General features: G+C 40.0%; 1 protein-coding gene across 1 annotated transcript; it reads left to right on the forward strand.

Moving 5' to 3' along the window:
• Positions 1-2,238: 2,238 nt before the first annotated feature.
• LOC131131585 (ubiquitin-conjugating enzyme E2 H-like) lies at positions 2,239-10,990 on the forward strand. Its single transcript, XM_058076414.2, has 7 exons — positions 2,239-2,536; positions 5,481-5,557; positions 6,141-6,215; positions 6,312-6,351; positions 7,360-7,412; positions 8,391-8,519; positions 8,970-10,990. Exons 1-7 carry the CDS (start codon positions 2,484-2,486, stop codon positions 9,092-9,094), a joined length of 552 nt encoding a protein of 183 aa, XP_057932397.1. The 5' UTR covers positions 2,239-2,483; the 3' UTR covers positions 9,095-10,990.
• The last annotated feature ends 5,143 nt before the right edge of the window (positions 10,991-16,133 follow it).

Genomic DNA, 16,133 nt, shown 5'->3' on the forward strand with positions numbered 1-16,133 from the left:
GAGTCACTTGGTCTCGCATTCACGAGTGGCACGTCGTTGTGTACTGTTAAAAAAAAGCTGCCATTGTCAACGAAACAGCAAACAAATCTCACAACATTAGTGCGTTTAAACTGCACTAACATGCACATACACAGTCCACCTTTCCTGCACATTATTGATGTCTGCTTTGCTCACATGTAGTAAATTGGAATTTGAAGCTCAAATGGACACACTGAAGTCTCTGTCATAATAGTGATCTTGTGCATCAAGACCACTCTTTTGTCTTTGTTTCAAAACACTTAAAACACTTGACATTAGCTTGCATAAAGTTAATGTTTAACTGCAAGGCCATGTTGTAGTTGGAAACTAGAACCGGACTTATAACAAGTTTAAGCAAGAAAGGCAATGTGCAAGGAGCATATCCTCAAGCTTTATTTCTGGTACAACATGTAACAAATGTGGGTCGCTTAAAGGAAAATTTAATTTTTGGAATTTTGCCCATCATCCACAGATATGAACACATATTTATTTCTCTTTTCTGTGTGTTTTAAAGATATAAAAACAGCTAAAAAAGACTAAGATAAAATACACACTTATTCCACCAATAAAGCCTCATGAAATAAACTCCAAAAGGCAGCCACAATGCTTTATGTACACACTATAATGTGACGTAAATATTAATAGCTACAGTGACTTATTATTATTATTATTAACATTGATTAATCAAACTATGTGATTGGCATACTGACACCTTGCAACACCACACTGGCTAGCTACTAGCTGATAGCAACTGGCAACCCCACACACTCATTCGCACAATGTCCGCAATGTCCGCACTATGTAGCGATAACGCTAGTGGAGCTGCCACTACTGCTCCTGTGTTTTTGTTTTTGGGTATGGAAAAGTTAATGCTAGGTGTGGGTGTTCATTTCTATGTTGCTATGTGAAATCAGTGTGCCCAGGAAGGAAGTTCCATAAATGCTTAAAAGGACCATAATACTGTATAAAATACTGTATTACATGATGTCATGAATGTTCCTCGTTACTACATGGTTACAGCATGTATATAAAACCTTGTTTGTTTCAATAGCGGCCTTTGTAGGCAGCATCCTGAGTGTGTCTTGCTTTAAATATTTATTACTTTTAATATTAATGTCAATATTTATATGCTATTAATTATGTAGTTTTAATGTGTATTTTCTACAAAAGGGCATTTATGCAAATGATGCCTGAAAATCCTCTTCTATTTATGATGTAACCAAAAAGCTCATGTTTATTCATACTATGCGATGACACACTACAATACAGTGTTAAAGCAATAAAGTGAACAGAAACTGCAGCAACAACTTTGACCTGTTTTGGCCTTTATCGTACATAGAACCAGAATAAATAGAATGAATGCACCATAATTATTGGGCACTACCTGGTGAGCATATCACAGAACTACCAAATATAACGTGTATGTGAAATATAGTATAAAATGAAGGTTCAACTTTTCGACGAATAACACAATTCGCGATATTAGCTTTAGTGCTCTAAAGCGGTGGTGTTTCTATATGTTGTATTTCTATACCTCAACGCCTCCCCTCCCCACAAGGCTCCCTTGTAGTTTCACGTCTCTGGTAATGATGGAAATTTTGAATGTTTTCAGAGAGCTGGTTCTTTTGGCTCGGCTACCCAGATGGCTGGTCATCACCGAAATATAAATTAAAATGTGCAAAACTGCAAGACAAAGCAGCAGACATATAATAGATTTTAGATCGTTTTTTGCGTCAGAAACACATGTGCCTCAGCTGTTGTTTCTGTTGCTCACTGTGCTCACCTTTTAAGATCATAGTCTGAAATTATGTTTCCCTCCCTCCTGTCCTCGCAGTGTATGTAATCCCACCCTCCCCGCCCGTTCAGTGTCGGCGCCACACATTTTGGCCAATCACGTGAGTCTTTAACAGACAACTGACGAGAAAAAACTGAAGCTCCACCTTCAAAGAGTCGGCTCCTGTCGTTCCATTCAAATTACGTTGTCTAAATGCCGGATTGTTCGCGAACGACACATCAGGAGTTACCAACTCAAAACTCAGAGATGTCATTAGTCGTTCACGTGAAGCCAACTCATACAGGTCAAATAACGAGTACACAGGTGGTGACACGTTAAGACCGCATGGGTAATTTGCACGTACGAACGAGCGGTTCTTATATGCAACTAAGACTCGGTTCTCGTTATTCACTTAAAATAACCATTCAAAGAACTCGAATCGTTCGCGAACTTTACATCTCGATTCTCTGGGACTGGAGGAGGAGGACACAACTCGGTGAAAGACATCCACATTACTAAAAAAAAAAAGCAAGACAAAGTAGACAATGTCACAGCTAGCATTTTTTTCCTGTAGCCTGTGGGAAGGCTGAATATTCACTCGTAGGGCTTTTGTAGCTATTTCCACGCAGATAAGCAGCGTGAAAACGCCGCAGTATTTTTAGCTCACTTCTGAAAGGAATACAACAAAAACATGTCGTCTCCAAGTCCTGGCAAGAGGCGGATGGACACCGATGTGGTGAAACTGTATCCTTTATTTTGTTACTATGTTATTAACAAGCCTCCACTTGTTTTCCATTTGGCAGTATTTTCTTGCCGTTGTTTGGATGGGGTATTGTACTGCTTACCCCGTTTGACACTAATAATGGATGGTTGTCAAAAGTGTCAATGGTAACAGTGTTGTTAATATTTGCTCACACAGTTCCATTTTGTCGTGATATGTTCCTATATGCTACACACATACTGTCGTTTTAAGTCACTTAGCTTAGTGTTAACATTGTTGCTATTTATTGGTACTCTCGAGCATTAGCATGGCTACAACGTTAGCAGCTAACTCTGTCTTAGCTTCAGGTGCGGTAAATCATGTTCTGGACAAACAATTTGGAAATTTAGAGGCTTGACAATTACCATTTGTTGTGTTTGGGGGTCGTTTTTGTCTTGTAAGTTCTTGTATTGTGTTACGGCTTGAAGGCTCGCTAGTGAAAGGGAACAAATGAGGTCGCAGAGTGGAGATGAGGTTTGATAACAAATATATTAATGGTGTAGCAATCCTCAAACCTCTTCTCTTAACTGTTCATTTCCGCACTATTCAGTTTAACTGAATACAGGTGGTAAACTGATCAGTATGTAAATAAGTCACAGTTACAGTGGAAGAAACATTAAATGTTCAAAACGAGGCACAATACTATTAATCATTGAATTAGAGTTGACATTTGCATGACTCTCAAATATGTGACGTCTCTTCAAGGTTTTTATTTGTTGACAGTGGAGTAATGGAGTCAATCCTGACAAAATCGTCTTAAAATATGTATCAATTAGTTTATTTTTGCTCATTTTGGCCGATGTGAGTGAAGTTATGTGAAAAGGTTGTCGGACAGCGTGAGCTCAATTGTTTTGTTTTTGTCCTGCAACGAGATGCTGCGCTGTGATTGGTCAGACTGTTACCATCCAGAACATGGAAGAGGGCGGTGCTTCATACTCAGACGCGCACGCACACACAGCTGATCAGAGGAAAAGACATGCAGGAAGAGGCAGGCCCCCAAAGAATTGGGGAGGGGAGGTCATTAGGTTCCCCCACAATGTATACAGCAAATTACTGTTTTAATGAATTAGTTATTTTTAAAGAATGAAATCAAGATGTGTGGTTTTCAGCCTATTTAAATTCAATTGTGACTTTCCTTGGCTTTGTCTTCTTTTCTTGAAAATGTAATATTGTTAAAACACTCCATTGGAGACTGGTGCATGCATAGAAAGCTTACTCCAATGTTTGCTCAATCAGAGTGTATACATGCAAGAGAGAACTGGTTCACAACCACATAATGCTAACCACATCCCACAGTCAAACACGATCTAATTCAGGATGGTTTCAACCTAATTCATGTTATAATTCTCTTTTTTTAGTGCATGTAAATATACTGATATACTCAGCCCAGTCCAAAGGCCATACAAGGATCAAGACTGATAATGTGTAGCAAAGCCTGCTTTGATGGGCAAATGATGGGCATTTACAATTGAGAGACTCGCCCCTCAAAAATGGAGCAAACAAATAATAATAATACTAGATATTACATTTAAATACAGTCGTGCCTCGCAATATTGTAGTTTGATTATCAGTCATTCATTCTTTTGATGAAGAATGCAAATGCTGTTTCAGTTTGCAGCGTCACACACTCGTAATGAAGTTTGTGTCAAGTTTTCAGGTGGTGAAAAAATTGGTAGTGCTTCCACACTAGACAAATGATAATAATAATATGTATATATCGTACAGCCCTACTATGGTGTTATGTGTACAGGCCTCTAATAAGGGTTGTATTTAGAAAGTCATGAACAAGTTTTCTATGCGCTTCCATTTATTCATATTGAATCCTACTTCATGGGAATTCATTTATCAGAGTCGGGTCTGTGATAAGTGACAAGTCACGATAAACAAGGGATGTTTTTTTTCACGTTTGGTGCTCATAAAGTGGCTTGAGGGACACATAACTGTTAGAACATTAGTAAAAGTCAGGTTTGCATAATAGGAGAGTTTTAAATTCATTCACATGGTGTTATTGTTAGATTGCTGAACTGGTGCAAACCGCGGCTGATTTATTAGTGCAGAGTCTGTCATTTTGTCCCGTGTGCTGCTCTCTCACTTGACTCATGACTCTTGCATGCTGTGATTATGACACATGTCCTCTCCCCCCATGCTTCTTTCACTGTACCTGTTGTTGAAAGGAATTATGTTTATGTTCATTCATTGACACAGGTTTGGGCAAAGAGGAATGTGACTCATAAAGGATAATAACAGACATGACATGCCATCATTCATGACTGTAATGTGAGGAACCAGTCTTTCAGACAACACTCCAAACACGTTACGTTTTCCATGTTTATATTCATAAAAGTGCTAATGGCACTAAAGTACAAGATACTGCTAGGCATTTGTTTTATAATCCTTTTACATGGCGGACGAGTAGTTAGCGGGAAGGCCACACAGCTCGAAGACCCAAGTTCAATTCCACCCTCGGCCATCTCTGCTTGGAATTTGCATGTTCTCCCTCTGGTTTCTTCACATATTCCAAAAACATGCTAGGTTAATTGGCGACTCCAAATTGTCCATAGGTATGACTGTGAGTGTGAATGGTTGTTTGTCTATATGTGCCCTGTGATTGGCTGGCGACCAGTCCAGAGTGTACCCCGCCTCCCGCCTGAAGACAGCTGGGATAGGCTCCAGCACCCCTGTGACCCTCATTGAGGATAAGCGGTAGAAAATGAATGAGTGAATTAATCTTTGATAACTTATTATCTCATTAGACTCACTTCAAAGTGGTTTGGCTGGAAAAAGAATGAGTGAGCTGCATTATTGATTTCCATTCCCTGCCAAAATGGAAATGTTATTGATGATGCATGTATAACAAGTAACACATTTCTGGCATCCTGTTCTGTTTTTGCCCCCTCTCCTTGTTTTTTTACCTCAACCAGACATCAGCATCGAGAGCAAGCATGAAGTCACCATCCTCAGTGGACTCAATGAGTTTGTGGTCAAGTTCCACGGACCCCCAGGAAGTAAGATCCTTGATAAAAATAAAATAAAATCACCTACATTTCTATCTGTTTTTTAGGTTTAAAATGCTGTAATTGTCTTGCTAAAGCTTTGCTTCTTCCTACTCCTTTTTAACATGTGGAACTGCGAAATTGTACTCCAATGTAACTTGTGTGCATGTTCACAATGATTTAAAGTTTGTCAACCCATTTCATCAAGCGTTTGAATCACAGTATATCTTCTCAAGGGACAAGAGAAAATACACTGAATGAGGATATACATACTTTACACTAGTCAATACTCAGTATACAACTTGTACAAAGTATAGAATTACACACGGATTCCGGTCCTGTGCTGCCAGTACTGGCGAGCTGCAGTTTATTGAGGTAAATGTATTCATTTTAAACATATACTGCTTTACAAGCTGTACATGGACTACTCTCAAATTTCATTTCTATAGTATTGTCCCTTGAGATAGATAATATAAGAGAATGCTTTCTGAAATATGAGGATTGTAATCACATTTGTGACATATATTAAAATATTTATTTATTACACCTGACTTAACCCAAACCCAAATGGTTAAGATATTGTGTCACCTTTTAGCACCATATGAAGGCGGTGTGTGGAAGGTCAGAGTGGATCTACCCGACAAATACCCCTTCAAGTCTCCATCAATAGGTGGGAATCATCCGTGCCTGTTGAATCTATATCATTTATTCATCTTTACTCTCATTAAACTCTCTTCCTTTTGCCTTTTCTTTTCTTTTGACACAGGGTTCATGAATAAAATATTTCATCCCAACATTGACGAAGCGTAAGTAGGCCTGGTTACATCTATGAGGAGTCTTTGTACTTGTTGAACTTTTTCACAGTGTGTCAGTGTCTCTATAGATAGATCAATAGATAGCTTTATTCATCTCCGAGAGAAATTCACATTTCAAGCAGCTCTGACAAAATGTCAGAATAAAGTTAAACACAAAAAATGTAAACAAAGCAAGATAGGAGTGATAACATAAAAATAAATAAATAAATACAGCACAGATCAATTCATAGTGCAAAATAATACATAATAAGTCCAGTCTTGTATGTGAGGAAGGACTGATGATCTGCTTAGTTATTCACTGAAAATGTGCAGTAAAAATATATACAGTGTATTAAAGGGAACCCATTGTACTTTTGCCACTTTTCTGACCTATAAAAGTAGTTGATGCCAAAGTTTCAGATAATGAGGTTTGCACATTCGGAAGTGAGCCCGAAAAGAAGTTTGCTATGGCTCTGAATGCTTGGTTTCAGAGAGTTTTTTTTTCTAGCACCAGCTCACTGTGACGTCACAGTGAGCGCTGTGAGAAGTCACCAGCTCCATCCAGCCAATCACTTCCTTATATGGCCGTGCTCATGAACAAGCTGTATAAGCTGTATAAGCTGTTAGCTGTACAAGGTGAGTGGGACCAATCACAGTGGAACGGGGGTGCCCCGAGGAAGGTCGTAGGTGGATAAATGAAATCAGACCGTTTTGGAAATCCAGGGAATTACAGCTGGAATAGGTGCAGATTTTAGAAGATCTAGAAAGCTTTCCGTGCGGGCTATCCTGTGTAGTTGCTCTATTGGAGTTGACAACTCAATACAAAGGGCAGAAAATGAGTATATTGGGTCCCCTTTAAAACAATGAATTACTACAATAATAAACAATATAAAAACATCTGAATCTGCAGGAAAGTCCAATGTTTTTGTTCTTGCTTTCCCCCACTCACTATTTCCTTATTAACATCATGTACTTGTACTTTGACTGACTCCTTACAATTTTGTGTGTGTCTTTTCTTAGGTCAGGAACCGTGTGTTTGGACGTCATTAACCAGACGTGGACAGCTCTCTACGGTAGGACGCTCACACATTAGCATTGTCACTCATTCAGCTATTTGACCGACCCTTTAGAAAGTGGATCAAACTGTGACAAGAAGTGATGTGTCAGGCTAAGTGGAAGGCAACGAGCAGCTTCAGTAACTCTGCTATTGCCTAGTTGAGCTTCTGGTTTGACAGGCCGAGAAACAACACTGTCAAACCAGCTCATGTAAACTGCTGTGAGTAGTAGAGAAAATACTTTTGAAAAAATGCATTTGCATTAATAACACACCGCAGTAAACCATGATTAAATATTGTTAAATGAGTATGAATAAATTAAATGTACAGGAGATGTACATGTATTTTTCAATGATTACTGTCCAAGGCTGAATGAGATGTGTTTTGTGTGGGAAAAAAAATAGAAGTCAAATAATAATGATTTAAAAAACATGTTTTTTACTAGAAATATGCGGGTTGTACTGTATTGGCTTGTGCTAATAAACATTACACAGTCATTCTTGACAACAGCGGCCTCTAGTGGACAAGATTGTGTTGACACCCTTGATCAAATCCTCTCGATTAGTGCTCATTTTTTCAACCCTTTGAATTGAGTTGTGGTCTCCTATAGAGCAGCTGCACACAATAACCCACGCAGAAAACGTTATAGATTTTGCAGAATCTGCATCTATTCCAGCTGTATTTCCTTTGATTTATGCTTCCTCCCAAAACCGTTTTAAAACCGTTTTTAATTTATTCAACCCATGGCATGCCCACTCCGCTTCCTAACAATGAACCATATAAGGAAGTCCCCCTCTCTATGACATCACAAAGGGGCAGTCCAAGTGTTCTTTTCGGGCTCACTTCCAAATGCGTAAACTTCATTATCTGAAATTTTGACATCGTTTAACACGAGAATACAACATTCTAACTTCATTTATGGGTCTGAAAAGTGGAAAAAGTATCATAGGTACCCTTTAAATACATCCCTTTCTCATCTCTTTTCCCCCATTCCAGACCTCACCAACATTTTCGAGTCCTTCCTCCCCCAGCTGCTTGCCTACCCCAATCCCATAGACCCTCTGAACGGGGACGCTGCCGCCATGTACCTTCACCGGCCGGAGGATTACAAACACAAGATCAAAGGTAGAGCATGTATCTTTTATTTTATCTTTTTACATTTTTCTCACTGATGACACAAAGGCTGACTATAACATACAACCGGTGGCTTTTCTATATAGATATATTAATATATATAATAAAAACATGCATGTTGGGTTAATTGGTGACTCTATGGACAATTGGTGAATTGTCCATAGGTATGAATGTGAGTGTGAATGGTTGTTTGTCTATATGTGCCCTGTGATTGGCTGGCGACCAGTCCAGGGTGTACCCCGCCTCTTGCCCGATTTATATATTTGAGTATTTGAGTATGAATATTTGAGTATTGCGAAGGGAGCCACAACAAAGAGGCTGAAAAGCTGCAGGTTGCCGACCCCCGGTGTAATCTGTTGTCACCCTAAATTGCCACTCTCTTTCCAACAGGATATTGTTGGTCTTGTTTCCAGCTTGACTCTTGTTTTTGTCTTTTATTAGAGTACATCCAGAAGTACGCCACAGAGGAGGCGCTAAAGGAGCAGGAGGAAGGAGGCGGAGACTCCTCCTCTGAGAGTTCCATGTCAGACTTTTCGGAGGACGAAGCTCAGGACATGGAGTTGTAGTAACAGCATCCCACCCTACCCTCAAGACAGTCGCTTAGTGGACTGAAACGTACATTGATATTTAAATTTAAAATGACAACTATTTTTTACAGCAAGATTTATATGGCTACATGAGCATTTTGCATCCAGGAAGCTGGAGGATTTGGACTCGCTGCAGCCTCATGCTCATTTTGCTCAACGACATTATGGGAGCAACTTTTGCAACCATGCAAAGGCACATTTTTTTGGCTTTGCATTGGAACTACAGGTGAACTTTGCAACATTGACCTGAGCGTCTGACACTTGGCAGGAGTCAGAGGCTCCACTTTATCCCTCAGACCACTTTCCTTTATGCTCCGCCTCCTCTCCGTTTTAGGAAAGTTTCTTGTCATTCTCTTGAGTGTCTTGAGTGTGTATTGTGGCATGACACAGATTTCAAGTTGTGAAGGTTTTTTGGGGGTTGGTGGGTGGGGTGGGGGGGCACCAGAGCCTGACTGGTCGGAGTGGTTCCTAAGGATTTAGTAGGATTTTGTATTGGGGAAAAAAAGGCACTCTAATTAACAGAGAACAGTATTGGTCATGTTAGCCAATTAGCTGTGTCCAAACCTTTGACTGGTACTACAGTATACTTTGAGCTGCTGGGAATTGTCTGTTTTTTTGTTTTTTTACAATATTCAGTTACTGATGTTTACTCGCTACTTAGTTAAGATGCTCGCTTAGCCAGTTTGTTTGAAAGCTATCAAGGTAGGTGGTTACTTTCTTAGTGAGCTCACTACTTCGTTAATAATCGAATTAATTGGAAATTACACGTTAGCTAGCGTGGTAGTTTGGAAATAAGCACGTTAGCTACTTTGTTAGCTTGCCTGTTATCTAGTTATTTTGAAAATAAGTATGGGAGCTTGCTAGATTGGCATAAAGCAAGCTAGTTACCTACAGTATGTACGCTGTTAGTTTGCTCACAAGTTAGTCGCAAAGCTTGTTTAAGCTAGTTTGTTTGAAAATAAGTAAGCTAGCTAGCTACGTTGCCAGTTAGTTAGCGCACCAGTAAGTCAGAATGGAAACAAATCAAGACAGCCAGGTGGTTAGTTAGCTCATTGGAATAGCAGAATTATATAAAACAAATACTCGACTCAAAACGATATCTTTCATTTACAATTAAGTGCATTTTATTTTATTAAGTTCGTGTTAAAAGCTAGGTCAAAGCAGAGGGCCACTGACTGGGCCATATTGTACTTGTTTATGCATTTTATGGATAACATAACCCGCTAAACATGCAAAAAGAATGTTATTGTGGCATCTGTAGCAGACTAACCCTTTATTTAAGAGTGTTTTTTTTAATCCAAAAGTCCGTTTTCTGAGTGTTATATCCTTTTTGTGCAAAACAGTATCCTACTGAATTCTTAAGGGGGTGTGGCCTTAGAGGTGGGGGCGGGGCTTCTTGGGTCCCTGTGTAATTGTTGCCTATTGCTTGTACTGAACTATAATAGTTGTTTGACTTGCGTAGGGATAGATTGTTTTTTTCTCTCGCTCTTGCAGGTGGTGAGTCATCCTAATGTACTTTTTGTATACAAAAACATATTTTTCCCTGTAAATGATAAGAAGTAACAACATATTGAATCAGATCCTTATATGCAAACGTGACCATTGCAGACTCAAGTGCTCTTCTTTGATTCAGCCACTCAACACCCTTTTTTAAATGATGTTGATGGCTTGTTGCGGGACCAAATTCAAATGGATCTAAAAAGTAAAAGGTAGCGTGCCCCCAACCCCGAAGTTATGTTTTAAAAAAGTAACTTTGTCATAGTTTGGCCTCTCCAAGTATGGCTTTGTGTTTTAGTGCAGACCGATGCCACATTATTACCATGAAAATGGACTGTTTCTTCATCTTTGGAGAATAAAAAAATATATATATCTAAACTTGAATGAATGGTATTGCTGTTGGTATTGGTTATTTACCTTTTTGTGTGGAAATTGCACAGGTCAGCTTTAAAATGTGTATATATATAGTACAGCCACAGTAGAATGGCTCTAACTTATATCCAAATTCACATTGACAACCACATGTGGTCAGCCTGGCTCTGTAGTGTGAATTTTTTTTCAATAACGACACACATATATTTGATACCTATATCATTTCTTTCAATGTTTTTATTTTGGTCTTTTAAGCGATACGAGTCGAAATATTCCAGATGATTTTTCTTTTGTTTTTTTTAACTGCAAAAAAGTCAATAAATGTGCTTCCCTTGTAACTTGAAGAAAGAAATAAAAAGCAAAAAAAATAAAGTTTTAACAAGCCACTCTTTTCAGTGTCATTCACATGTATAATTCTGGTGTCCACTAGAGGGTGCACTACCTTGCATGCCAAATTACGATTGAATACAGTGTAGTTCCTTCTTGTTTCTAATGTTTTGCTCATCCTGTGAGGCTAAAAATCTATTGCAAACAAAGTCATGCAGTGCTATTAAAGCTAACGAATAAGTGTGTGCTTTATAGTCCTGCGTTCTTGTTCTAGACAATGATGCAGCAGGCAGTGGCGTCCCTCAACAGGCTGACAATCTTATGAAATATTCAGCTGGATGTCTTTTCCTCACTATAATCAGGTTTCTAGTTACATTCAGGAATGGAGATGATACTTCCTAGGATTACTGACTATAAATGTATGGAGTAAATATGTATGAATATGGGTTTTTTTATTTTATGCTGTGGTATTGTGCCTTGGTATTTAATGGTCATATGGACATGGTGATGTTACAATATCAAATGTAATGGCAAGATTATGCTATAGTACAATATTTTACAAGATATGTTAATTTATGGTGGTATGGTACAGTATGTTATGGATGGTATGTTTGTTTATTTAAGGGTATGATATGTATAGTAGGGCGGCACGGCGGTCTAGTGGTTAGCGTGCAGACCTCACAGCTAGGAAACCAGGGTTTAATTCCACCCTCGACCATCACTGTGTGGAGTTTGCATGTTCTCCCCATGTATGCGTGGGTTTTCTCCGGGTACTCCGGTTTCCTCCCACATTCCAAAAACATGCTAGGTTAATTGGTGACTCCAAATTGTCCATAGGTATGAATGTGAGTGTGAATGGTTGTTTGTCTATATGTGCCCTGTGATTGGCTGGCGACCAGTCCAGGGTGTACCCCGCCTCTTGTCCAAAGACAGCTGGGATAGGCTCCAGCACCCCCGCGACCCTCGTGAAAAAAAAGCGGTAGAAAATGAATGAATGAATGAATATGTATAGTAACATTGTTCATTTAGGTTATGCATAGCATATTAGAATTATGTGACAGAGCTGTATGGTATGATATTTTTATAGGATTGTTTTGTATGGTAACATGTTCTGTCTGCTATTGTGATATGTTGTGTTATGTTATTACAGCTGATATGTTGACAGTCTATTTTTTTGCATATCCAAGTCAAGTCTCAAGTCGAACAAAAATAACTTGCAAGGCTCAAGAACTGCTGTTCTGTTGTTTTAATATTGTACAATGATGTTAGCATGTTTATATCTATGTGTGTGTGTGTGTGATGCCATTAATATGACCCCTCCAATTAAGGAAGGAGCTGATTGGTGGGATGACAAAGCTCACAATGGAATGATGGTGAGTAAGGTGAGAAGCAGCAGCAGCAGCAGCAGCAGTGATGGAGGCTTGTGCTGGCCGGCTGCACCTCCTCCATAATGCATGCAGGGCAGCACAGCACACAAAAGCATCCACGGGTGGATTTCACTGTCAACTTTGGAGCTCTTGTAACCCAAACCAACACAAGGATTCACCCCCCTTTTTTTTCCACGCACAATCTGTCTAATAATCACCGACAGCAGGTGAATGAGCCGACTGGAGGAGCTGAGCCGGAGCTGGTATATAACGAGAACCGGAGGGGGGGCGTAGGGTCAGAGAAACTTTGCCGGAGAAGGGCGCTTCTTTTCCGGGCTGCAGTGGGACGCCACACTCGCTGGATGGATGCTGGTAGGGTCATTTTATTTGACACAATTATTTGACTTGAAACTGTATTATAGCCTATGTTTTCATGTATAATGGAATACGACTGCATATTTTGCAGTAAGATGTGTTTTCGTGGCTGTTAAAAAGGCGCACAGGAAGTGGCGTGGAGGCAACAGAAGGAGAGGGAGGAGGGCAGCGTGCAGATTACTATACTTCCACTTCAGAGTAAGATGCTTAGCAACTAATTACGACAAAATCCCTTGTCCTGTACTGCCCAGGGCACCAAGGGCACTTAAGAGGTGCACACAACTCTTCTTTAAAATGTAATATTTTTTTCAAGATGACATTTGGGGAGAGTCTCATCTTTTTGTGGATGCCTATAAGGTAAGAATGAATGCATATTTAACCTAAAAATAACCTGTACAAGGCATTGAGCTAATGATTATTATTATATAATGTTAGTTTTTGCAACTTTAATATCAAAATGTAAATCTATTCAGCATGTCATGACACACAGAAGGACTTTTTTTTTTTATATGCACTCCAGCCTTGATTGGAAGGACTTGAATACATTTTTTAGTCTCTTCTTGATGAAGAGTTCCAAAAATATGAGCACTCATCGTCGTGGTCATTATCATATTCCTTGCAGACAATGTGATTATCACTCAGCACAAACAGCAACCAAGATGTCATCTCTCGCTCTCTCAAGCTTTTTGCTGTATTGATCTCACCAGGAAACGGGAAGATGAAACCCGCTCGGGGAGCCATTTGGAGCATCTCAAAAATCACTTAGCACATCATTCCCCACATCCAGAATCAATCTGAGAGGGAGATGCGACCGAGAGGACCTCCACTCTTTTGTGTATACAGGAATTGGAATATATCTGCAGATTTGTTTATGTTTATTTCGCTTGAACTTTTGACACATCTACAAAATTAAGTTGCAATTCAAAAATGGCACAAATATGCAGTAATTTCCCCAAAAATGGGCACAAAGTGAATTACTTGGGATGAGGTTATTCCAGACTTCATTGTAAGTGATATTGATACATTATTTTATTTAAACCAAAAGGGGGTTTATTTTGAAAAAATACTCTTAAGTCCAAAAACAAGTTAATATAAGAAGGTACGTCATTACTGGAATTACTACAGCAAGCAGTGTGGATTATGTAGACATGGCTTGGGGAAACGCCTTCTGCAACCCAACAGCCTGTGGAGCAATGGAGCCACGTACTATTGCTTGCCACTTTAAAGAGACATGCACGTGGTGCCACAACAGGTAGAAGCTCAATGGCAGCCTGACGCTAGCCTGACAACCAGGCTAAAGGCTAAACCATGACACAGATTCCATCTGTTCATTATCATTCATTAGTAATGAGTGCCTATACGTTTTACAGTTTAAATGCTTTTAATAAGCCTGTGAGGCATATTAAGGGCTTAAATCTGGATTGTGCCTCTGTACATTTAGCTTGTTAGTTACCTTTTTTCGCGAGTGAATAATAGCAATTGAACAAACAATGGGGAGGGTTCTGGAACTGAATCAAATTTTATAATAATAACAGCCATAATTAACTTAACATGTTTTTGGAATGTGGGAGGAAACCGGAGTACCCGGAGAAAAAAACCTACGCACGCACGAGGAGAACATGCAAACTCCACACAAAGATGCCCAAGTGGAGATTTGAACCCTTATCTTCCCGATCTTCTGACTGTGTGGCCAACATGCTAACCACTCAGCACCATATGGCGCCTGGTATATTACATACTACCACACAAACGCATGCCATCAAAGACAAGATCCTATTACGCTACTATTCATTCATTTTCAACCGCTTTTCCTCACGAGGGTCGTGGGGGGTGCTGGAGAGGCGGGGGTACACCCTGGTCTGGTCGCCAGCCAATCACAGGGCACATATAGACAAACAACCATTCACACTCACATTCATACCTATGGACAATTTGGAGTCGCCAATTAACCTAGCATGTTTTTGGAATGTGGGAGGAAACCGGAATACCCGGAGAAAACCCAACGCATGCACGGGGAGAACATGCAAACTCCACACAGAGATAGCCGAGGGTGGAATTGAACCCTGGTCTCCTAGTTGTGAGGTCTGCACGCTAACCACGCGACCCCCGTGCAGCCCTGCTACTATTCAACTATTTACTATTTTCCACTATTTTACGCACCTGTGGGAACCTTTGGGTTAAATGAAAGAAGAACGTTCCTAAACTGGAAATAAAATGAAGTCACCGCAGAGGTGAGTACACAGTAGACATATTGCAATCATGTTGGATGGATGGATGGATGTCCCATGGTGGCCTCCACTTGTATCTCCTCCTATTCTGTGTATGGCACTGGTAGAATTCACTGTCTCAGCACACTATCAGTGAATTACCATAGGGCCATAAACAGAGTAGAGACATGACCTCCATAGACAGCCACCTATAAGCGTGTGTGTAAAACCGTTTGACCCATTTTGGCACTAGCACATTTTTGCTTTGTGTGTCTCATCTTGAGCAATCATGTATGGTGCCAATATGGGACAAGATGGACAGTCTTCAGTGTGTTTTTTTTCTTAGTTGATGCTGATCAACTACACCGTGCTATATTGATATCGCAGGTTGCCGTGGACACCGCCATGTCTCAGAGAGGACGTAACCTGACACCTAGCCTGGATGATCCCTTGCTGCTCTCCTGCAGTGTTTGGCAATGGTAGAACTCACTCTGGTGGCTTGGCAGGATCCGGTGGTTCTAGACTTGCCAAAAACTGCCGGAGAGATTTAAGCAGTGGGACGTTTATAAAGGACAAAACCTTGACTTGGACAGGGTAGACATGTGAGTGACTACAGGCACATCAGTGAGGGCTTCATGTGTCCAATCGCCCCTCCTGAGTGTCCTGTAGTCTCAAAGCAACATGACGACTACTGCACTACAGGCTTCTATGATTTTGTCCTTCCATTGACCTTCTATTTATCTGTTCGCCAAACAACACATGATTGATCGTCCACCCATTTTTCGCTCCATCCATCTATCCATCTTCAAACAAACCAACCAAATAATAACAACCAAACAATAATATCTGTAATAATCATCATTCATGTCTTCG

This window comes from Doryrhamphus excisus, linkage group LG1 (genome assembly GCF_037039965.1).
Source record: "Doryrhamphus excisus strain RoL-2023G ecotype Guam linkage group LG1, RoL_Dexc_Guam_v1.1, whole genome shotgun sequence".
Lineage (NCBI taxonomy): Eukaryota > Metazoa > Chordata > Actinopteri > Syngnathiformes > Syngnathidae > Doryrhamphus > Doryrhamphus excisus.

Excerpts from the sequence above, each read along its gene's own strand:
- LOC131131585 (XM_058076414.2), top strand. The coding sequence starts at position 2,484 with ATGTCGTCTCCAAGTCCTGGCAAGAGGCGGATGGACACCGATGTGGTG. Across the intron at positions 5,558-6,140 it reads GTTCCACGGACCCCCAGGAA|CACCATATGAAGGCGGTGTG; the intron begins GTAAGATCCTTG and ends GTCACCTTTTAG. Across the intron at positions 8,520-8,969 it reads TTACAAACACAAGATCAAAG|AGTACATCCAGAAGTACGCC; the intron begins GTAGAGCATGTA and ends GTCTTTTATTAG.